This window comes from Myiozetetes cayanensis, unplaced genomic scaffold (genome assembly GCF_022539395.1).
Source record: "Myiozetetes cayanensis isolate MyiCay16 unplaced genomic scaffold, myiCay2020 scf2-11, whole genome shotgun sequence".
Lineage (NCBI taxonomy): Eukaryota > Metazoa > Chordata > Aves > Passeriformes > Tyrannidae > Myiozetetes > Myiozetetes cayanensis.
Window position 1 is genome coordinate 60,054,720 of NW_026087411.1, and position 26,088 is coordinate 60,080,807.

At 36.7% G+C, this 26,088-nt stretch overlaps 1 protein-coding gene across 1 annotated transcript in view; it reads right to left on the bottom strand.

Annotated features, from left to right (window-relative positions):
• The window catches only part of L3MBTL3 (L3MBTL histone methyl-lysine binding protein 3), a 76,751-nt gene that overhangs the window by 12,841 nt on the left and 37,822 nt on the right, over positions 1–26,088 (bottom strand). Inside the window, 8 exon segments of the mRNA XM_050314731.1 lie at positions 1,977–2,041; positions 2,043–2,142; positions 3,544–3,690; positions 11,043–11,145; positions 14,380–14,494; positions 16,121–16,231; positions 19,919–20,004; positions 21,374–21,450. Coding sequence (XP_050170688.1) covers positions 1,977–2,041; positions 2,043–2,142; positions 3,544–3,690; positions 11,043–11,145; positions 14,380–14,494; positions 16,121–16,231; positions 19,919–20,004; positions 21,374–21,450 — 804 coding nt within the window.

Genomic DNA, 26,088 nt, shown 5'->3' on the forward strand with positions numbered 1-26,088 from the left:
AAAAAGAAAAAAGAAAAAAGAAAGCTGAAAAAAGAAAAAAGAAGTAAGTGGAACTGGAGATTAGCTGAGTACCACAGAGATTAACACAACAAAACAAAACTCATGTTTGGGTTTGTATGTGGTTGGTTCCTCAATCAAGGACTTCTTTGAAACAAGAGATTACCTGGAATATGAAGGTATACACAACTGAACTGAAGTCAAACATAATTAAATCCACACTATGAACTCAGCAGCTAAAGAGCACACAAGTGTATGTATCTATGTCGTCAATTATGCATGTGTACTTTGAATACACATCTAAAAAGATCCACTGGGTACTGCAATAACCAGATGATCAATATTTTATAACCCCAGCAGTTCATATATACCTAGTGCTGTGAACATTGTTTTTTATACCTCTTCCAAAGGAAGACTGATTATCTGCAAGTCTTCTACGACTATGCTGGATACACAATGAATACGGAAAGCTATATGATAAAATGCAGACAGTCATCAGCGTATTCAAACAGTTCAAATACAAACTGAGAAGTCTCTGGGTAGTTCAAAGTTGGCACAGGACTGCTAATTCTCTTAATGAAAATGACTCAGTACATATATTGGTTATCTCAGGTCTTCCAAAGGTAACACCCTCTACAAAAATCAAAGACAACAAAAAAAATTTCTTGAATTAATTGTAAGAGACAGACTGTAAAGCCAAAGTATATTTCAAAAAAAAAAAAAAAAAAAAAAGGTGAATTTACTACAACTATGGCAACTATGGTTAAAATGATGAATGACAACTATTTTCTAACACAGTTTATTTCAAAATTACACTTGAAACTTTTCTGTTTAAATTCACTTGAGTATGACTAGTTTATGCTGCTTATTTGTAGTATAAAAATTATACCAACACTACTTGATGCTCCTACTAGAACTTTTCCAATATAACTTGAACACTATAATCTGATTGAAATAACATGAAAGAATGCTTTAAAGAAAAGCTGGTCAAATCTAAAAAGATGCAAAAAGCTACACAGTAAATTTAGCATAGGTTTTTGCAATAAAGAAAACAATCATTAATAGTCCAGTAAATAAAACAATCTAGTGGAAAAAGGAAGGGAAATCATAAAACATTGCCAGATCTGGTTAACCCAATTTGAAAAACAAGTTTAAAAAAAAAAATCTTGCAGTATTTTCAGAGGATTTAATTCATGGAATATCCTGAGTTGGAAGGGACCCATAAGGATCACTGAAGTCCAATCCTTAACAAAACAGGTTTCAATCATCAGCTTTACTGTGGGGTATTTATCATATAATACCAACTCTCCAACGTTCTTCTCTCAAGACACTATTATTGCTAACACAGTTCATATATTACGAGCACAAAATAACACCACATGTAAATATATAACAAATAAACTTCTTGTTCCACGGTGTCTACTTCTGTATGAAAATAGCCAATAAAATAAAGCAGAGATACTGTAACCAATTAAAAATTTAGGGAATCCTATTGCCTCACATATTTACCCCATGAAAATACTGAACTGCACTTTTTTAGCTTCAAAAATAGCTTTTTTATACCATAAATATTATTTTCCAGAGTAAGCTTGGAAACTATCTCATGTCATTTTCTGTCAAAAATGTACTCCAGATGCTGAAAATAAAGGAATGACTTTTAATTTTCCCACATTTGTACATGGTTTTTCATACACAATAACCTATCTGTACACAGACCAAGGAAGAAGGATCTCAACTTCCAATAACTGATCTGTATTGCAGTATTTTTCCTCCTGTCTGATACATGTTTCTTATTTATTATGTATGTTGTGATACTCCCTTCCCCCCTATTACTAATATAAAGACAGATTAAGAACTTCCATCTCCCTCCCCACTGCTCTGAAGAATTCCAGACAAACTACTGGACTGCACTGCCAGGTAAGTTGCATTTTAAACTAAATGACTCCAAACAACCAATACTTTGAAAGGAGATGAGTTACCCAGGTGCCTTCTTTTCTTTCACATTGCATAAGAGGGGCTTCTTGCAAGGAGATTTACTTTCTGCTATCTTCCAGCTTAGTTGTTTCTGGTCCAGTTTTCCCAGATGGTCGATTGTGAGCCGAAGATTTCATACCTACGTGACCAGGGCTGGGGCATTTTCTGTCACTGTTTAAAACAAATTAACAGAATGTTTAAAAATTGAAGCAGCTAAGCTGTTGTTTAAGTTATTTTCTCTATGGACAAAGAGTCATGAGTATAACAGAGGACATACAAGTTGGGGTTTTTTTATTTTAAGAAATATATGGTTTACTTGCCACCAACAAAATTGTATACCTGAGATTTTCAGAAATCACAATACAGAACTCTCCTCCATTAAATCAATGGTAAAATGATTAGGCAATTCAATAGGAACAGAATTTGTCCAGTGGTATTTTTGATAATAAGCTGTCCATTTCCAATACTTCTAACACAAGAACACTTTGAAGTATCATTTTCCTCCTATACTTTCTCTCCCATGATATATCACTATGCAACCTTTAAAATGTCATATGTAGCCTCTTAACTGGGACAATGAAAAAAGTAGCACTTGACACAGCTCCCACCACAGAGGACACTCTTCAAAGTGCTACTGGATTCACTGGGATGGTACCCGGGCTACCTGGCAGCAAGTAATTAAGTCACTTCAGATTTCTAAAATCCTACATTTTATAAGAACAACTGAATCAAGCATTGCTCTTTGACAGTGTAGTATTTTGGTTTTTAAAGTATGAAGCTGAAACTGTCTCCAAGAATGCAATTTAAAATACCTTCTATTGAAAATATGCGGTCATTACACTGGGGACCAGAAATATTCACTACGAACATCCCCACTTTTACATTTATATTAATGCAGCCCTTAAAAACAATGGAAAGCCTCTCTTCTTCTCCTTTCTTTCCTAAAGTCTCTATATATTCCCACAGCCCAAAAAAAGCACAGGAATCAGTATCCACAATTTCTGAGATAAAATCATCATCAGAAAATAATTATCTTGGTATTGCAATCCTTTGTGTTTTCCCAGTGCTCCTGCTTAAAAGCTTCAGCTACAGACTTTAGCGTTGTTCTCGAAAAACTCAGTCTCGCTAGTTTGACTCCTCACTCCCACCACAATGACAGAATAGTGGCTGTTCATTACAGAGCAACATTAATTTAGTCATGTCTATAAGGCCACTCCAGCAACAAAAGAAATACAAATAAATAATTTTCTTAAGTGAAACAAACTGGTAAACATTCAATTTTAAATTCCAATTAACCAACTAGTGGTCTAGATAGTTACACTGAAGATGAAACCAAAGACTTGTTAAATCCTAAATCCAAGACAGTAAAATCAGTATCAGCCTTTGACAGTTTGGTGACCTTTTCCATAAGCACAAATAAAACCATTTTCCCTCCCTGTAAATGAAAATGTACATAAATAGGCAGGTCCTTCTCAAACTATTCAGCCACTGCACAACTATAAATTGCACTGCAGAACACAGAAATAAAGTAGCACTGCTGTTAGTCATGGACATCGCTTCAATCATAATTACTTGATTACAGGAGAGGTGGATCTTTCACTTGCTTCTGCTTTTCTGTTTCTGGGTACAGGACAGGCCGCAGGCATCTCCCCACTCAACCGGTCAGGTAAGAGGCTTTCTTTGTTCAAGTTCAACTCTGAATATGGGCAGCTGACTGCACTAGAAGTTGAAGAAGAAAAATGACTCCTTATTCTCAGATACTTTACAGATTTATTTCAAACAAAATGACATCTGAGTTTTCTAGAAACAGATGCAATAAGTTAATACAAAGATTAGAAAAACACGCAGTAAGTAGTCATACTTCAAGATGTTAGGAATTCCACCAATTAAAAATCCCAGCCTGAATGACTTTTGCATTTCCTTTCGACAGCAACTTATGTAACGCAAACTGTATTAACTTGTATTACAACATCCATTGCAGAAAACTGCTTGATGAATATTTAGCCAGCTCTCTCCTAATTTTAATGGTATTTATACATAAAATACAGGGTGTCTTGAACTAAACCCATCTCTCTCCAAATGAAGTCATATTACCATGGCTATTTTTATTGTGAAGGAGGGTATTTCTACCATGAAATGTCTACACAGAAGCTGCATTGCAAGGCCACAATATGAGGAATGGTGCACATCCTCTTACTGCAGCCAGTGCTCCATCTTTGCAAATGCCCTTTTGCGATATTCCATTAAGAGACTGTGATATTTTCCCAGTCTTTCTTAACATTCAACACTCCCTATTTCCCGGCACTCCAGCTAAGGAAAGAATTTGACACTGTGCATTGATATAACAACTTGTAAATATTACTCTAACAAATGTGAAAGCTGTACTACTCAGAGTAAGAAAAAACTATGTTTGCATAAGAAGTAAGGGAGGGAAAAACAGCAACACAAAGCAAAACACATGGGGCTGAACTAGGATTTTTTCTTTAGAAGAATGCCGTGCAGTGTTCAGCTGATTAGTCAGCCAGGCTACATGCTAAACACATCAATGATAACATCCTAAATTCTGAGTAGTATATACATGCCACAACAGTGAATAACATCATGCCCAAGTTTTCAAAAATTTATGTCAGATACAGAAGAGGCTGTACTAAACACAATACTCTATTTGTGGCTCATGAGCTATGACAATAACTGAAATTATGCTTTCCTACTCACCGGCATTATTACAAGTGCCTCTATAATGTTAACATGTAAAAACCCCATGTTTTGAGATTTCACTTATTTTCTTTTCAAGAATGTAACTACTTGCCTTTCCATAAACCACTGCAATGTCTTATTTGTGTCACTGATAGTTACTTGCATGATTTCCAAACAGAACGGTCTACCTTGACAGCCATATGCCCTGCCACCTCCAAATTACAAAAATAAAGAGAAAACCAACAGCTTTCATTATCATGTCCTGTTTACACAGTACAGCTTTTAAAAAAGCGACTTTTTATTCAAAATATGCTGTACACTCTCCTTTTCCTTTACCAAGGAGGTTCTGGACTCAGGAGTATGTAACAACTCCTATAAGTGGGCTGGGCAGCATCAGTGATCTAATTTTGCTCTCATGAACATAAACAAGAATTTGGTGGAAATTTACATTCCTCTCAGCACTAGCATAAAAAGAAGAAAATGCCTTAAGGCTACACAGGTCAAGTCAGTCAGTCCTTGCTGGGGTTACCAAGACAGGAGTCCAACAGCATGTCTGATTTTTTCAGTTGGTTCATTTGAAAACAAGAAAGGACCTTTTTTTTTTGGTATTATTTTTAAATCCTTGAATAGCTATGCTGAGCTTGAATTAAAAAAAAAACCAAACAAAAAACCAAAACAGTTTCTGCTTTTCTAATCAGAAAAGAAATGAGATCCCTGTTAAAGGCCACTCTAAGCATATGTTCCGCAATAGTCTGTACAGTGTTTTCAAGGGTCATGCAGTCATATCCCCAGGTGATCTAATGAAGCACAGAACAGTCACCTTTGCCTTCTTCTAAGGAATTTTTAGTTTACACAGCCAAGTAAGATGTAATCAAATGGGTAGCTGGACTCTAAAACACTACACTTGAAATAGTGTATTTTTTTTAATGAATTTTTTAAAGACATGGAACAAAATATACAAATACAAATTAACTTTTATTTCTGATTTCTCTTTAGCAGAATCAGGCATTTTATTTTAAATCTATTTATATATCTCTACTTACATTTATTTTTCAACCCACTTGTTTTGTCTGTGTTAGGACTAGCCTTTGCCAAATGTCTTTAGAGCACAAAAAAAATTAACTGAAACATGGGGAAGAAAAGGAACATTAGGAAAGAAGGGAAGTTTCTTTATACTTTTAATTCCTTATGTTGCTGCATTTATCACAATGATGTCCTTTTTCCCTTTCAAACGAACTACAAGATGAAAGATACAGGCTTCCACTCAGAGGTTTTAAAGCACCAATGCTACTGTGATCTAAGTTCTTGCTGTGACAAACACATACCACTGTGATGAAATACAGTTATCAGAAACTCATGGATATACTGGTTAATCTCAGTTCTGCCACTGCTATAAGGCAAAGGATGTAATCATCTTTTGGCTTCCTATGCTCACAGGGGTATTTTGAGACAGTGTTTTTGAGCAGTTAAAGGGCTGTCACAAGGAAACACTGAACACAAGCAATGTGGTGTTTAACTTCAGTTGTGTACTATTAAGCAAGCCTTACACCACAATGAAATTTTCAATAGGATTCATACTCCAGCAGGTTTTCTGTTTATCAACACCAATAATATATTTTAAATTAAAAGAAGAAAAAGAAAAGAAAGAGCCTCAATATTCAGTCCTTCATTATAACTTGCCTGCTTATATACTGCCTTTTCCTTTAGTATTTTCTGGTAAAACAGAAGCTGAATGACCATTTCAGTCAACAATAGTTATAATATTAACAATGTTTTAGAACACTAGATTCATATGAGTTTTTCTTTGTAATTAATCATTCAAGTAGCTGTATCATTTTTAAAAACTCATTTATAGCCCTTAGATGTTACTGTTACTTGAGGCAACAAAAAGAGTTCTTGTGGTTTCTCCACTGTTACCTTTGGTACAACAAAATGCAGCATGAATGAACCTGTATACAAGTTACATGGCTTCCAATCAATCAGTAAATCCTCCTGAATCTCAATGCCTCCAGCCTTCAGTTCAGTTTGAGAGCTTGTTCCTTAGGAATCAAAATTCTTGTCTACTACAAAGAAGAAAGAAATTAATCTTTCTATTCCTTCATAATAGAAGTATTTGATTTATATAGGACTAAGTTTTTAAGACAACTCATCTCAAGGGCTCAAAAATCTTGATGTTTACATTATTTAATATTAAATCAGGACTTTAAATTCTTCTGTCACCTTAAACCTAGATTTTTGCTCCAGCTTACAGTTTGCTTTAGCACACCATTTTTAAAACAGCAGAAGGTCAGAATGAAGATTCCAAACTGATCAGATGTCCTTGGCTTTGGGGTACACCAAGGTCTGCCAGAGGCTCAGGAAAAATAGTAAGAAGCAAAAGCAGCAGGTACTTAAGGTGAAACTTCTGCTCTTCATCTGACAGGGCTGTACACCCTCCAGCACTGCTCCACAGCTTCAAAACCAGTCCAGCACAGACATCTCAATTATCATCTGAGCCGTTTCAGTAAACAAACATTCACATTCATACTACCTGACATGCACACACATTGCACAGGAAAGTAATCAGCCATCTCTAAATGTTGAAGGACCATAGCACAGCAATTAGCTGTATACAGTGCACTTCTAAAATGTCAGCAGATTAGTTGGCAATATGTGAATCCATGACATGGTTTTCCGAGGAAAGGGAGCCACTGTTTCCAGAGTCCTGCATACAATGAGTAAAAACTACACATCAAAAAAAGTTTCTGTTCTTACTGAATCATGAAAAATGAATTAAGGAAAAAGCCAATGCATGGATTACTTCTTGTATATACAATTCTGATCACAGGCCTGGGATTTTCAAGTCAACAGAAGTTTGACATAACCAGCCCTTTCCAGAACTGTCCAATGGAACACGAGTGCTGAGGTAGCATATTCCACTTGTGTTTATTTGCAATTGCTCTTCTATCATACTCAAGATCTACGTCTAGGTAGAGCTACACACATTTCTCTTTTCTGTAAAGTTCAACAGTAGGAGGATAAAACTGGGCTACTAATAGGTAGGCATGGACCTTAGTCTTTTCCAGACATTTGAAGATGCTCCTATATTGTAGTAGTATATGAATTTTCCGATGCACAGAGCTTAGGTGGATTACTCAGCCTCAGCTACACCTAACATCAGAAGAGAACATAAACCAGAACATAAACATTCTCTCCTAAAGTGAAGAAAAGTAAGGTAGCACTCTGTTCTGCCTAAGAACTTCAATAATGAAGTACTTTTAAATATAGATTATTAGTCTTTCTGACCACTTGGACTATTTTGCAAACCTGTATCAAGCCATAGACAGGTCAAACCCGTATCAAGCCACAGTACAGGTTTAGTAGTACTGGTAAAATTGAGACACTTGAGTCTGACACTTGAGACTGGCATCAAAATCAGACAAGTTACTTTAGCAGACACTGAACAAACAGGTGTGACATCCTGCTGAACTGAGGTTTCCTGTGTTTCTGTCCTGTGGTTCTCCTACAACACAGCCTCCACCACGGCACATTCAGTTCACTTCAACTTACACAACTAATACATGTGAAGTTTCTGGCAAAAATCTTTATTTATGGAGACTCAAACCACTAATGAAGTATTTACAACTGACCTCTTTGCATTATTACTTGAACTGGAGAATTACTGCATGCATTAAACACCAGAGTATACAATTCACAATCATAAATATGCAGGTGATCTGCATAATGCTAACAACCTGCACACCAGGCTGTTTCAATGCACAGCACATAACCCAAGATCAACTGTTGATAGATACCGAGTCCTTATTAACATCAACTTTTCCAAAAAGTGCTTCAGCCCCGCTACATAATTAATCACCAAGGCTTTCATCTGATTCCTAAGGAACAAGCTCTCAAAATTATTTCAGAACTACTTAGCATTTTAAATTATCATCTTTTCTGCACACAGGCATTTATGCTGTAGACAGACGTTGTACCTCATCATGAAAAAAAAAGATAAGCATGGTTAAATACACTTCAAGGTTGCCAAGATCAAAAAGCCAAGGGAATGGTACCTGATGTGGATAATTACACCAATTTCAAAATCTCTTTGTTAATTCAGGAAAAAAGTGACTGTACAATGTCAGAATTTTTAGGGTGACCTGGACCCTCAAGTTTGTATGCTCCAGATGAATAACAAATCTCTTTATTTTCCTCAAAAATGCTCAAGAACAAAACCAGAATATCAGCATAGAGAGCAAACCAACACAGCTAGTGAATAAGATACTTACTACTAGTGTTAATTTTTTTTGCTATGAAACAGTAAATAGCTGTCTTATAAACAACAAAGTCTCTTTGGTTATATTTTTATACCCTAGAACTACCAGTTAATAAGCAAATAACAGGATTGCTAAGGTTGCAGTAAAGCTAAAACACAGTAGATTGTCATGAGTTTATTTCTTTTCTTAATATTGAGGATGAGTAAGTATAACAACTTTAAATAGCATGGAAAATGGAGCTATAAAAGAAAGGCTACAAAAAGTAAATAGACAAAGCTCTTACTCATCCCTTCCCTCTAAAACATTTGAACTTTTAATGCCAATGTTTATTTATAGAGATCATAAATTACTAACTTTTCAGACATTCATTTTCTTTTATTTTAAGTTTCAGCCTTAGGCTGAAGCCCACAGCTATGTCTACCTGATTCTAAGTAATCGAGATAGCACATGTAAGGAATCAGAATTTAATGCCCTACAGATCAGGTATATTAATAAATCATACAAGACTCAAGTGTACTAGACTGTGAAATTAAATGGCTTTCAGACAAGCAAGCAGGAAGCTTTTCAGGCACGTCTAGTTTACTTCACATTTGCAATGGACTAAGAACATGAATGCAGTAGGTTACCATATGACAATTGAAAGATGGTACCCTCTTAAGGACTGACTTTGCTGTTTAAGGAGTTATTCTGGTTATTGTGTGAAATGAAGGAAAGGTATTAAAACTGGGGAAAAAAATAAAGAAAAATAGCATGGACAGAAAAATACAACCAGAACAGGTTGAGAATCACCTGAAAGACAACAATGATGTGGCAGACTGTGTCATGCCAACTCCACCACGTTCATAGTGAGAGAAGTTTGTCGCTGGAGCTAACCTAGTTTTGTCCCTTCCTGGGGATAAAGCTTGTCCTAGCGTCAGGAGGTCTTTTGTCACCTAACAGCACAAATACAATGCTTCTGCTGTAGATAGGGAAGAACTCGCAACAGAAAATGCCTTTTGCACACCAAGCATGTAAGAATACAGGGGGTTTTGCTGGCTAGGTACCTTTGTTAGGGATTAATCAGGACTTCAGCCAGTGCTGGTATACCAGCAAAACCTTGTAGCATAATTCTAGACAACAGGACATAATTCTCTCATGAAAAACAGGAAAAGATTGCAAAGTTAACTTATGGATCACAGTAGTTTAAAAAGATACTTTAAAAACACAAATAGACAAAAAACCAAAGAGTAATCCCCTAAACATATGAGAGCAGAAAGAACAAAGTGGTACAACATCTGAGAATCCTATGACTGTGTAATGGAAACATTACAAGAAAAATTCTGGAAGCTCTAATTTGCAAAAAGGTAATAAGATGACACTTAATTCTCAACTTAACATACAGTATTATCTGTGTATCCTTTACTGACATATTCAGGAATAACCTCACACTAAATATTTTTAAAATAGTAAGTTTCACTCGGGAAATATTTCCCATTTACTCTGTTGTTGTCTCTCTGTCCCCCCCATTCCATTCTCCTATGCTACTGCTTTTCCTATGTCAACTTCCCCTAGGATGGGATGTCCACATGTCTGTGTTATACTTCAGAAGGTGTTCAACAAAGCATCTTTAGAAACACTAGGTACAAGCAGCAAGGTGTTATTCGGGAATATATCAATTAAAATTTCCTTTCTAGCATTTTTCCAAGCCAACAAGCAAATCCTTACCTCTACAAACCAAGCAGAACAAATATACCCAAGCCATAATAAAATCAGTGGCCTCTTACTTAAAAAAGTTCAAAAGTTATTGCTTTAAACATATCTGTGTAATATTTGCAATCTGGACAGCAAGACAAAGAATCCTCATAGGAACAAAATACAGAGTAACTGCATCTACCAATTGTGAAAAAAAGTAACGTACGACAAATCTCATCTCAGCATACCCTGGTGAAATGAAGTTACAGATTGCTAATGTTTATTTCAGCATGCTCACCATGGCAACTGAAATCATGGCATATTTAGGTTTACAAGATTTCCTTCTTCTTTCCAGTTTGGATCTGTTTTCTTGAGAACAACAATTTAAAAAAACCATCTGCACACATCCCTCAACTGAAAGAATAAAATTAGTTTTGCAGAACATACCTATGATGGCCAATATGTCTTGCTCTTTTAATGTGTCCAACTCCCTTGCATCCTGCTGTGGGACATCCTCCATGCTCTAAAGCTTCCACCAATTCCAAGGGACCTGTATGTCAGGTGAAATTACAAATGAGATTTTTAAAAAATTATTTAATATTTAAAAGCTATATAAATATGCAGGAAAACTAGCCCATGGTAGTAAACATCAAGAAGTAAGTAAACAGAAGTACTTTAATAATGCATTCTGCAAAAGCATGATGGAGATTTAAACAACCTAATTCACTGGAAGAATGATTTTATTCTGTGTGAGTAAATCTCTGTGAGAGAACTACACCTATAAAAAGAACACAAATCTTGAAGGAACTGCATGACATCAAATTCCTCTTCTACTAACTACATTTAGTTGGAACTTGGTTGTTTTTCAAGAGCACAGAAGTACTAAGTGACTCTATCCTTGTTCCTGAAGCCAGGGATGTGTTTGTAATGGGTACTGACCTCATATATTTTTTAGCTAAAGTTTTCCAGTGAACAAGATGTGAAAACAAAGACTGAAAATGCCACTTAAAAGAATGGAGCCATCAAGAGATTTCTGACATTTTCGCTCATCTGAATTTATGTGTCTATCTGATTTTCATCAACCTGTAACAACTGTGCCTGCAGAAACATTAAAGCATGTACCTGTCAAAACTGTCTTTGACACTCAAGTAAGTGTAGTATACAATCCATAGCTTCATAGCAAGTGAGAGACAGACGTACTCCAGTATATGAAACTGAGAACATATGCTGCACATCTGCAAGCATGCACTGTCCCTCTCCAGTACTGGTTTTACTCAAAAAGTACATGAACCTTTATCTCCCTCTACAGACAACAATACAGATATGAAAAGGTCTATTTACATATACTTTTCTAGATGAAAGACAGATTCTTGCTCGCAAATGGATAATGAAAGGAAGAATTATTACGTATAATTAGAACAGTCCAAAAGGGTTTTTTAACGAAGGTTCAAGCTACGCAAATGTTGCAACACTATGACTACACTGAAGTCCAATGACTGCTATACCTTTAAATAGTGTAATGGATGAGAGAAAAGAGATTTTAGATCTTCTACTTTATGAAAAAATTGATGTTTAAAATGTAACAAGTAAGCAGACTCAGAGAAAGAATTATCTGAACAGAGATGCTTTCCTAAGGGAAGTCCTGCCTCACTGATGTTCTGGTTTTGCAAAAACTAGCTCCCTATAAATGTTCTTTCTTCACTTAAAAAATTCAAACTTTTTAAAAATGTAATTTAAAAGAACTGCAACTGGTTGTCCATGTTTACACAAGAAGCTGCTCTTTGCATCACTGCAAAACAATATTAAAATCACCAATACATGGCTCTTAAGTTCCTAGCTGTTATCAAAAGGTCATAATCCATCATGACAACATTACATCTGAAAAGACTATAAATATGTAAATACTGGTAACTGCTCTAGAATAATATTGTTAATATTGCACAGAGTTCACACAAAGCTTCTACTGTTACAAACGATCCAGACCTCAGTGGTAAAAGGACTATCATACTGACTGAGGCAAAAATACTATCTTGCAAAATATTTTCTCCCCTCCTTATGAAACTCTTTCACAAGTCTGGTAATGCACTTTAACTTACTTGGAAAAAATATTAGTATTTTTATAATATTCTATATGGTAATAATACAAAGTCATATAGTTGGAAGACCATATTATTCAGCAATCATCCTATTTTATTAGTATTTGTGTAGCTTATTTTTTCTATTTAATATGCAGTCAACTTTGTCTCCTGCCACATTATCCATTTTCATTTTTGTAGCCTAGCAAAAAGTCAATTCTACCAGTCACATCCTAAAAGAGATGAAGGGTGCCTCCTAAGCCACAACTTAGAGCAGATGACATGTTGTATGTGATGGACATCTGTACCTTGTTTCTTTTAATGTCTCAAAAAAAAATCAATTTATATATTTTATATTCCCATGTAGGCTACGATTTTGACTTTTATTTTTGCAGTCTTCAGTAATAGAAATGTTGCAACCTTATTCAGCTCTTTTGCCATATGATACAATTTTTATTTATGTGCCATAGACTACTTTTCCTGTTGGGCTGCTCATTCAACACACAGGACAAACATCTCAGATTAAGAAGTAGATATGCAGCACCCTATCTCCTTGTCATTACTCACTTTGTGCTCTGGCATTTACAGCACTCTATTTAGGCTCTGAAGGCAGAATGATTAACTTCCTAACAGGCAGTCATCACTGTACTGTTGGAGTGCTCAGAAAAATAATGAATATACTCTGATCACACTCTGGATAGGAATTATTTCTTCTTGACATTTTAGAGGCACTGAATTGAGGTACTATGATTTTCAGGTAATACATTCACACAGTCTGTGCGTGACTTATCCCAGTTATTTTACATTTAATTTTTTCAGAGTACTTGGCATTGCTCAGCATTTCTTATTTTCCAAGTAGAGTTCTTTCTGATCTCGATACAGCTGTGAATGCTCAGCACTTTTGCAAACTTTACCTTAGAGTCACTACATAAAACAACCTCAGAGAAGAGCACTCACTTAAAAAAAAATCACCTTTTCAAAGTCTGTCTAAAGTGATTTCACTGTTGTTACCTAGAAACACAGTGGCATAGGCAGGGATATATTTACTACAAAAGTCTCCTCTTCCTTTAACCTTCAGTCTCATTTATCATATATCTCTCACTTCTTCAACAAGTAAAACAAAATCCTCACAGAGGGCAAGGTGGTAAATACAGTGTTATTATTCCTACCAAGCTTCTGTTACAATTTATTTTTAACACAGGCACCATTAATCCTTCCTTGCTCTGATGAAGAAGAAAAGGAAGTTAGCTGGTTTTGAGGATTTACCACAGCATTTGAAAGGAGTGCCTTCTCAATGCAGTTTGCACTCCTGGAGCCAGAAGTCCACTAACCATTAAGAGGATATGAACAAAGGAAACAAAGGATCTTAAGAGTGATACCCTATCTATCCCTACTGAGTACCACAGAAGTTTCATCACTAGCTGTGAGAGGGCCAGGATTTTACAAAACAGATCTTTAATATTACTTCAGGTTTTGACTGTGGTTCTTAGGCATACCAAGAAACACTTTATTTCCATTACAGTAAGGGTCAATAGAGCTGTCTATTAAAAAGTGATTAATTACTGACTGTTGATTTTGAACTAAATGTCACATTTACATTATTTTGCATATCCTAGTTGCTTCTCTTCCTTGGATGGCACTGGCAGGGAAAAAGACAGCACAGTACACATGCCTTTTACCATCATTACATTATAGTGTGTTTCTCTTACTAAGTGGGGGCTGAAGAGGGTGTCCAGTTTTTGCACACCAGCCTGCAGGATGAATATCAGGGCTATCTACATCAGTCCAATAATCATAAATATTATCCCAGCCATCAAAATGAACCTAAAATACAAAAAGGAGAATAATACATTTTAGATCATGAATATTCTTCATAAAATCAGTTCATCTAATTAATCTCTAGAAATGACATGTCCATTAGAGAAATTACTTTCAGAGAACTATTTAAGTTACAGAGAAAATACGTGTACATTACATTCTGGATCCAGGCATATTCTCACTAAAGTAAAGGGAGTAAACAACCATATGTCATATGGTTGTTTACTATGTTATCAAGCTCAAATCCCTGGAATAAAGCAGTTCTCACATTAGTTCTTACATTAATACTTAAATTAAACATGAATTTCTGCCCTTTTCATCTCTCAAAAAAAAGTCAAACAAAAATCCAAACGTTTTTTAATCTCCTGTTTGAATAGGATTTAAGAACAGCAGAGCAGTAAGCGAAGGACTAAAACAATGGCATTTATCTATAAAAACCAAATAACCCTCCCATCATACAAGTAACAATTTTACTAAAATCAGACTATACATGAAAGAGTTGAAACTGAAGAGAAAACGAAGGTTGTGACTTCCCAGGAAAACACCAGTATGGGTTATACGCCAATTTTGTTCATGCAAAAGCTAAATCTTCAAATCTTACATGATCTCTGTAGTAGTAAACAGCTCAGATCTCTCATGCACACATGTGTGGATGCACGTACACACAGATACACACAGAGCTCTTTCAACATATGCTACACAGTCAAATTACTACCCTAGAAGTTACAAATCCTGTCAGGTAATAAATTAGATTGGAGAGTGGGGCTTTTTGTTTGCTTTGGTGGGGTTGTTTTGGGGCTTTCTTCCATCACCACCTTGTAGTTAATGTAGAAAATGTGTAGGTGTGAGCATATTAGTTCTGATGACTCTCTACCACGAGTTAATTCAAATGATTCAAAATGAAATGTCAGCTGCATTTCCTACTTGAAATAACAGGTATGCCTAATAAATCTATACAAACTGCAAACATATATCCTTCATTCCTTTCTAATATGTGGTATATACTAGCCTTCCCAAAAGTTAAGGGCTTCAGAGTGTAAACTGGTTTTGTACAACAAAAGAAAACTAATTCAAGTATACAACTTCTGCAAAATACATTAAAAACACATTAATTTATCCAATCTAAAGTCCATAATTAATAAAAACATCAGAATTTCAGAAATCACTGATGAAGCACAAGAGATCAGGGCTATTTCCATCATATCTCACACATATATCTCTCTTCTCCCTTTGGAATTTTACAGGTATAGATTCAATTAACCTACACCAAATATTTTATATTTTACATAATACAATTATATTTTATATAATATAAATATTCAAGTAGCCCTTTGACACTAGATATTAAATAATCTCATTTCTTGATAAAATAGACAATTGTCTTCTATCAACTATTCCCAACGCAATTTTCCAACATACTCAACTCTGCTCTCTAATTACTTAACACAAGTAACTAAGAGGACAATAAAAAAAACCCTTCTGAAGGAATATTAATCAGTGAAACGCATGAGCAAAGATTAGCAGGAGGGAGCAATGTGACTCATTTCTTCCCATGGTTAATTTTACAACTATAGGATTTGAATTTTACAAAGTCAGTTAATCAGGAAAGTACAATAAGTCAGAGAAACTTACTTTTATTCTGTAGTCATCAGTATCTACAATGGTTGCTACTCTGATAAATACTGGATTTCTCTTGTCGACCACTTCAAGTTTCATGTTTTTCTGAAAGCTATGAGAAGGTTTCTAGAAAAAAACAATATTATGTGAAACAGAACAAAACCTCAAAAATCTCATGTAGCTGTAAAATACATAAAATACATCAAAAACTTTCTACCCTCATTTTCTCAAAACTGCCCTCCCTTTACAAAAAATTCAAGCATAAAAACATAATTCAAACCAGTGTTATTAAACTAGCAAAGTAAAGTAATTACTTTGGATTCCAGGTTCTCCTGGAATGGACTGGATTCAAGTCATCCAAGCAAGCAAGTGGGAATCTTTACTTTCAATCAATTTTTTTCCTAAATTCTCTAGAAATGTTTTCCTAGAGATTTTGGCCAACAGTTTCAATGCAGTATTTAATGAAGTATTACATACCAGCAGCCTGAAACATTTATGAAATTATCCACAGGAAACATAGTTGTGCTCTTTAGTATGTGTTTTTGTTTCATTAATCAAACTATTTTTCAGACTCATACTATGAATTAATTATGTTTTCAGTATAACAGTAAATAATCAGAACAAACAAGACCAAATACCTGTTTTTTAAATACTATTTTGGTAAAAATGGTCTCTTTGGTAGGAGTATCAGATTTTATCTTTCTCATCTACGGCTCTGAAAGCTAAAGCAAAATTATTTCCATTTTAAAGAAACATGCAGAAGACGTTAAGGTTTTTATTCCAGTTTTCTACTAAAATAATGTCTTTGTCCCTCTAGGACTTTCCAGACCATTGGTGTTTTTATTTCATCTGCAGCTTAAGAACTTAATTTTCTTCCATAATACAATATGTAGTCTTCTGGAGCTTGTAGACAGGGATAGGAAGCTGAATAGCCCCCTGTAATCAAGGAGGAAACAGCAACTGCTGAGCCACTTGGATCCTCACAAGTCTATGGGATCAGATGGGGTCCACCCAAGGGTGATGAGGGAGCTGGCAGAAGAGCTCACCAAGCCACTCTCCGTCATTTACCAACAGTCCTGGCTCACTGGGGAGGTCCCAGACGATTGGAAGTTGGCAAATGTCACACTGATACACCAAAAAGGCCGGATGGAGGACCCAGGAAACTACAGGCCTGTCAGCCTGACCTCAGTGCCTGGCAGAGTTATGGAGCAGATCATCCTGAGTGCAATCACACAGCACCTACAAGATGAACAAGGGATCAGACCCAGCCAGCACGGGTTTAGGAGGGCAGGTCCTGTCTGACCAACCTGATCTCCTTTTACGATCAGGTGACTCACCTGGTGGATGAGGGGAAGGCTGTGGATGTGGTCTATCTGGACTTCAGCAAAGCCTTTGACACTGTCTCCCATAATATACTCCTGGAAAAGCTGGCAGCCCATGGCTTGGACAGGGGCACTCTGTGCTGGGTTAAGAACTGGCTGGAGGGCTGGGCACAGAGAGTGCTGGTGAACGGTCACCAGTGGTGTCCCCCAGGGATCAGTGCTGGGCCCAGTCCTGTTTAACATCTTTATCGATGATTTAGATGAGGGGATTGAGTCCATCATCAGCAAATTTGCAGATGACACTAAGTTGGGGGGGAGTGTTGACTTGCTGGAAGGCAGGAGGGCTCTGCAGAGGGACATGGATAGGCTGGAGAGTTGGGCTGATTCCAACAGGATGAGGTTCAACAAGGCCAAGTGCTGCATCCTGCACTTTGGCCACAACAACCCCCTGCAGCCCTACAGGCTGGGGACAGAGTGGCTGGAGAGCAGCCAGGCAGAAAGAGATCTGGGAGTTTGGATCGACAGGAAGCTGAACATGAGCCAGCAGCGTGCCCAGGCATGGCAATGCCATCCTGGCCTGTATCAGGAACAGTGTGGCCAGCAGGAGCAGGGAAGTGATCCTTCCCCTGTACTCAGTGCTGGTGAGGCCACACCTGGAGTGCTGTGTCCAATTCTGGGCCCCTCAGTTCAGGAAGGGGAGCTGGGGTTGTTTAGCCTGGAGAAGAGGAGGCTCAAGGGTGACCTCATCACTCTCTACAACTCCCTGAAAGGAGGTTGTAGCCAGGTGGGGATTGGTCTCTTCTCCCAGGCATCTATCAGTAAGACAAGAGGGCAGGGTCTTAAGCATTTCCAGTGGAGGTTTAGGTTAGATATTAGGAAGAAATTCTTTACAGAGAGGGTAATCAGGCATTGGAATGGGCTGCCCAGGGAGGTAGTGGATTCTCTGTCCCTGGAGGTATTTAAGAAGAGACTGGATGTGGCACTGAGTGCCATGGTCTAGTAACTGTGGTGGTAGTGTATCAACGGTTGGACTTGATCTCAGAGGTCCTTTCCAACCCATCTGATTCTATGATTCTATTCTATATAAAAGTGTTACCATCTCAGATATAGCTAAATACCTTCCTAGTCCTTGCTCAGGATATTCTTGCTGAGAATATAAGATTAAGAAATGTTATTAGATGCACCTTGGAGTGACAAACTGCAGGTCATTAATAAACTTGGTCATTAATAACCTGCTGACCCCAGGAACTGCTATAAACACCAGTTTTGCTTTTGTAAATCCAACTGCTCTTAGCAAAGTGTTATGCAGCATTAGTGTCCCTCATCTGAAAAGCTGAGGCAAATGTGCTTTAGTGTGCTGTGAGGCAAGGGGCTGGGAGCTACCAGCCATGTGACACTGGCTCTCAACATCAATCCAAGATGATTAGAGGGATGGAACATTTCTCTCTCCTATGAGGAAAGGCTGAGAGAACTGGGTTTGTTCTGCCTGGAAAAGACACAGTGTAGGGGTGACCTAATTGCAACCTTCCAGTACCTGAAGGGAACCTACAAGAAAGATGGAGGGATTTTTTTACAAGAGCATGTAGTGACAGGGCAAGGGGGAATGTATTCAAACTACTGAGAGCAGCTTTAGATTAGATATTAGGAAGAAATTCTTAATGGTGAGGCACTTGAACAGGTTGCCCCGAGAAGCTGTGGATGTCTGATTCCTGAAGGTGTTCATGGTCAAGTTGGATGCAGTTCTGAGAAACCCAGTCTAGTGAAAGGTGTCCCTGCCCACAGCAGGAGCTTGGAACTAGATGATCTTTAAAGTTCCTTCCACACTAAGCCATTCTATGATTTTATGATTCCTTTCTGCATTGATGACCATCACTGAAATCTTAAGAGCTCAGAAAAGATAGTTTTCACCAAAAGAAACCAGCAAGTACAAACATAAAAGAAAAGGATGTTGCCCACAAACACCCTAGTTAAGCTGGGGAAGCTGCTTGTGGATGCTGCCCATGGGCCCTAGCTGCAAGATTACAGAAGAAGTAGTCTACTAAATGGTGTTAGATACAAGTTCTCTCTTGGTTACTGCCCGAGGCAATGGACTAGATGGACAGACTAATCTCTTAAAATCATTTTTACACTGTATTTATTGCACTATATAAAATGTACAGATAAAAATATGTATCTTCAAAACATGTTATCATGGCTCAGTAGCTATCTCATTATTTCTAATAAGTAGGCAGTAATTTTCCATAGCAAATTACATTCATTAGTAATATATTTGTAGCATTTAATCTCATTTACAATAATTAAAGTAATAAAGTAATAGTGATTTATAATAATCTGACTTCTAACAGTGAGCTGCAAACTTGCATAAAAATAAACCACCTATTATGCAAGTAATTAACTGGACACATTTGGAAACATAGGAATACCATATATATATATTTTCTTCTTAAACTACTTAATTACATGAACTTAAAAAATATAACCATTTTCTCACCACTTTAAAAGCCCTTGCAGGTGCAGGTAATGAACTGGTTTCTTCCAAATACTTCTCCCAAGAAAAATGCTTAGCATGTGGATAATCTGGCACAGAAGAAATGTGATCAAAATTAAACACAGCAGTGGAAAAAAATAAAGTGTAATTTACAGAGTGCCTAGCACTTTTATAATACTGTTGTGATTTATGCTTTGGACTTTTAAAATAATTACAAGAAAGGTGCTTCTAAATTGTCTTGGACACATCCACCAGACAGGTCAAAAAAAGTCAACAGCCTTCTCACGCACAATACTGAGAAGTTATTGTACTCAATTGCTGTGGATAGGGGAATATTCTCTGATTCTCTCTGTAATATAAATAATGTGGACTCAAAAACTCTGTCCATTTAATTAAACAAATTCATTCAAGTAATAAACAGTAATTCACTGGAAAGCACAGTCTAATGAGTGATAAGTTTGTACTACAGCTGAGCACACCTGACTACTTCTTACTCTTTTAGTGAGTTCTTTTTAACTAAATTTGTAACAAAATATCCTGGATCTCTATAGTAAGACTAATCTACAGAAGATGTTGCCTTTCTCTGCAAGTGTCATGTTATAAACACTTTATGCAAGAAACACAAAGGTATCTTGGTAGGGCCCGTCCTTCACCTTTAGTCTGCATCAAGTTTAATTTGAAGTTTAAACATTATGATTTGTAATCTAGAAGAGAACAAAACCTATTCTAATTTGTTTTACAAAGGATTTAGCTGAATAATAGGCTGCAATTAACCTCCTGACAGACAGGTTGCTTTTAACTTTTCAAGATTGCTGGCTATTAGAATTTCTGTCAAAGTTGGTTTTAACCAATTAAAATTTTCCATGTTCTCAGACCACAGATGCCGATTAAGGGTTATTTAGATCATCCAGCTGGACACAACAGTCCTGAAAAACAGCAGTGGTCTCTCATCCTAACGAATACACTTCCATTCTTCTGTATGGTCTCTCTCATAGTATTTTCCTCCCTTCCAAAGACCCTTACAAGTTTGATGCCTTGATCATGTAGGACAATTTCTCATCAAACGGTTACCTGTTATTCAGTTTGCATGAACATGTTTTTCTTATGCAATGATCTCACACATCTTGAATTTGCTTTATCAGCATTTTTAGAATGTGAGTCTTACGATAAGTGGATACAGTCAGCCAAAAACTTATTCAGATTTCAAGGGATATCTTCTGTGGATAGACATCTCTACTAAAGCAGTATACATTTGCATACTTAACACCTAACATCTGTTATACTTCTACTTTCAATACATTATGTCCTGCAAAAAAAAATTTAACAACTCCACAAATATTAATTCTTAATCGCAGAAAGAAAAAACACATGAGAGGTAACAGTAAGATTATTATAAGTTTTAACGATGTTAGCTGATTATAACCTCCTTAAACCTTTCAGACGTAATAAGATACAAACCTGGTGGGGTGATGAGAGTTCTTTTATGTTCTTTACACCATCCAACAGGATGAATATGTGGGCTAGCTGCCTCACACCTGGAGGAGGGGGAGAAGAACAGGGCCTGATAATGCAGTTCTTCAGATATCTTATTATGCTTTCAAAACAAGACATACAAGAGATACTTAAATTCCAAACAACCCATGACACCTTCAATTTACACTTAAAACTGCAAACATAAATTCTTAAACTGCAAACATAACCTGAAGATATGAACACATTTAACACAGACTTGTCACCACTTATACAAGAGTAAGGATTTATTTACAATTTCACTGGAAGATCAAAAAATCAAGTCCTTTAAGTCTGTGGTAGATTTCCATTGAGAAGCTATAATGCTGGACCTAAAAAATTCACACGTAGAGACTGCTGGTAGAAATCATGTTGGCTAGTTGCAAGAACACAGTAATCTCCATCAAAGACAGATGGAGTCTTACAACACTAAGACCAAAACTTTAAACCAAAAGCTTAAATATCTTGATTAATGATCCAAGTTGTACCTGAAGACAGAGGAGAAAATCACGCATAACTGAAATGCATGTCAATAACCAGCAAAAATTCAAAACTGTATTCTGAGTGGTTTAAATGGAGCTATAAATAAGTACTGTAACCCAGCAGCACAAAAGCAAAGTCTGAAAAAAACTGTCAAGAAAAAACAAAAACAAAAAAAAAACATTTTAGGTCCCAAACCGCATGAAAGAATCCAGAACTAATCCACGATCCAAGACTGCAAACTGCCGTAAAAAAACTGACCAAACTCCTACTTAAGAGGTTAACAATGTCCCATATTTTCTGTCAAAAGCATCATAGTTGGTATTAGTGCTGTTGCCTGTGGCATGCCACAAGAACCACAGAATACTAACAGGGGCAGGGGGAGCTACACTTCACATGCTGGCATCTGTTTGAAGCAAGGAGAGATCGCTCTCACTGTGCTCACTGGGTCAGTTACACTGTGCATAGAAAAAAGTGGCAGTGGGTGTTGGCTATAAAGTTCTCTTACAAAAACAAAAAAGACACACGTTGGAAAAAACCAATGTATATAAAAGTAGATGAGAGTAAATGTGTTTAAGCCTTCTGTAATATTATTATATAGAGAATTATATATTCATACTACATATTATATTATTTCATAATGTAATACATTTTGCACAATAGAACACACAGTGTATATAATATATACTGTATATACTATAATTATTATATTACTACTCAGTATTATTAGGAAAGGCAAAAAGACAGACTGATCTACAAGAAAAGTAAAAAGCTATCAGACTCTGCTGTGAAACATGCATCACCCCTATGTCTGCACTGATACTTAATGATTGTTTTTGAGTTGGCCAAACAATTAACCATGTTTTTTTAAAGAAGTACACAGTACTTACATAGTCAGACTAAGAAACATGATGCTGACACAACAGGCTGGCATTATTCTGCATGGCACTGTACTACGCTGTGCAAACACACTGCCTCTGCAGATCTGTCCTTAAGGACCTCACTTCTCTTAGGAGCCTGCCCCACCTAACTTCTTTAGTTAGATAAATTCCATATTACAGAGCACTATCTCTCTCTTCCACTATTTCCTAAGCCTAAAGGTGTTTCAGTAGCTGACCTTAAATATTTCCATCTACACCTCCTCTCTCTTTTCTGGAGAATCCCATCAGCATTTTCACCTCTCCAGTGACCACAAGCTCAGTGTCCCACTCACTTCAAGGACCCACCGAGATCAACAAACTGAAGTCTGAGTATGCTGAAGTAGCTACGGCTACTTCAGTCCTAGTTCCCCAGGGAAGGATCAAGAAACCAACCTGAAGTAGCCAAGCAGTGGTCTAGACTGAAATACCATCTCCCATCCTGCTGTTTTCCAAACACTGCTCAAGTATTTAATGAGAAAAGAGGACAAGCAGATAGCATCCATGCATGAAGACATTACTTCATATGAAATAATAATTGCATAAAATACCTAAACACTCACGATCCAGTTTCTATTTAATCCCTCTCTGAAGTCAATGTCTCCATCATTAGGCTGGAGAATAACAGGTATTCTCTCCATTTTCCCTCAACCTAAGACTTACTAATGCAAAATGTCTGAACAGTGTGGATCTACCCTCTCTGAGTGTTACACGCATTTACCTGTATCTACCCAGAAAGTATTAGCATGCTGGAAGTTTAAATTAAGTTTCCTTAATTAGCAATACTAATTTATATGTTTTTAAAATATCATATGCTGATAATCTGCAACACCTAAGAGGATGTAATGAACTGTGCATGACAGAAAAAGAAGTTAAAGGTAAATTAGGAGGCACTCTATCATCTTAAGGCTCAGAACAAAATGTGAGGTCTGTAGATCTTGAACACAAACATAGTATAAGAACTGCAAAAGGAAACACAGCACAGAAAAGACCGTAGACTGAACCCCGGGCTACTACCACATTAGAGATTTAAACCTCTGCTGCATAAAAGAAAAATGAAGGAGAAATCCATGGAATAACACTTTTTTTTTGGTTGGTTGTTTTTTGTGTGTGTTTTTTTGTTGTTGTTGTTTTTTTGTTTTGTTTGTTTGTTTGGGGGTTTTTTGTTTTGATTTTGTGGGGGTTTTTTGTTTGTTTGTTTTGGGTTTTTTTGGTTTTTTTTGTTTTGCATTGTTTTGTTTTTTAAATCTGAAAAGTACTTTTACATGATGCCTAAAATTCAGTATGGATATATTTCAACAATAGAAATGCAGGTTGGGTGTCTCAGAACGTTGTCTCACAACAAGCACTTCTCGAGCCTTCTACATAAACAGAGTCAAACACTAATGATGAAAAATACTGGCCAATGTAATACAATTATCTTGTGGCTATATATATGAAACAGTTCCACTAGTATTTCTTTGTAATGATGCCAAACAGAAAATTCCTAGCAGTTGACACCTTGAAATCTACCTTTGATACTTTCTAGAATGGTTCTGATAATAGTTAAGGATTCAGCTTAGTTCAAGAATACCAACATTTTTTCCTACTACACCTCATAAAGTTATGCTGTATTTATAGTATCACACCAAGTACTCTCTAGTAGCAAAGGAAGCAAAAGAGCTTTTGTGATAATCTTGCACTGTTAAAACTCAACACCTGACTCCTAGAAATGGTTTGCCCAAATAAGAGGAAAAAGGTGAGTGCTTCATTCTCCCTCTGGTGTCTTCTAGTCTCTTTACAGTAGCTAAAAAGAGAAGCTAACAAGCCTGTGGGGCAGCACTTCTCTCTTCAATCCCCCTCAAGTCAGAGTTCTACATGGATAAGGTATGCTTCTGCACTGAGAAGGCATATGCTCTTATTACCTAAAATGTTTTGGAGTAAAGTCCACAAATTCTTTCGAAAAGTTCCCTGAGTTAAATTTGGGAACAAGACCCATGCTCATGAGTCACTATGGTATTATCAGAATTATACTTAAAATAACCAGGTAGAAATGTAAAAACACTTACCAGGACAAACCTTCTAAATGCATTTGTTTTGGTTTGCTTTTTCAAGTATAGCTTCAATATACATTTTAATAAAATTCCGAAAAGTGAATGCCAGTGCACACACTTCTTGCCTTGAAGATTCCAGAAGAAGAAAATGACCAAGCTATGTAGAAATGAAAGATGCACTCCTGGAAGATGCTATGACATTACAGCAATGGGTGTAAACATGGCATATAAAGCAACACGTGCTACAATAGCATTGACCAATACCACTATAAAACATCCACTAATTTTAATTTGCTTTAAAAGAAAACCCGAGTCATTGTAGATAAGCCTATATGAAGTTGTCTGTAATCACAGTGGCCTCAGGGGAAAAAAAACAAAACAAAACTGTTCCAGCAAAAACAGATCATGCAGTCCATTCTCACCTACCGATTTAATATAGTCTTTAAGCTTCTAACAGTTCATTTAACTGTATAAAGTAGAGATCAGTAAAAGTCACACACAATTTAAAGTAGAACTATTAAGCTTTAATGTGTGTTATTTAACAAACATAACATCTAGTTGTGAAGAAAAACAACAGTCTATCAGACTAAGCCCAAGCCTTGTCAACTGGAACGCTAAGGGCTACACTGACCTTTCACAATCAATTTGTAATATCCCACAGTTTTTTATTTCCTTTGTTCCAAAACAGAAGGCAGATCACCCAACTCACACGCTTCATAAAACACAATGATCCACAAATTGTGAGAATGCTTGCTAGGCCAAAAAAGGTTACCAACACTAGCAGAAGCTGAAGGATTTTGCACCTCCAAATCTACCTAACCCTGGACCACAGCAGAGCACCACCACCACCTTCTGTCAAGCAGTGGACAGGTGACAAACGCACGCTCAACTAATAAAACAAGATTACAACGTCCGCACCATTCGTGTCTCTTGTGAATCATTCTTTCTGTTGTGTGAGAACATGCAGACAGAAAAAGGTATCTATTATCCATATGGGAAACTGAAGCTAATCCAGGAAGCTGAAGTGGAGCCAAAAGCAGCAGAGTGCGCCAGATGAATCTGTAAGAGAGCTATGCAGAGGGACAGAACAAGTGACAGCTTGCTGAGTTATGGACATCTTAACTGCAGAAAAAAACCTCAAAGCAGGGAATAGCTACATGATGTAAAAGGCCGGGAAGCAGTTCCACAATTAAGGAAAACTGAGGGCAGCTGACAACATGACCCCCTGGTGCAT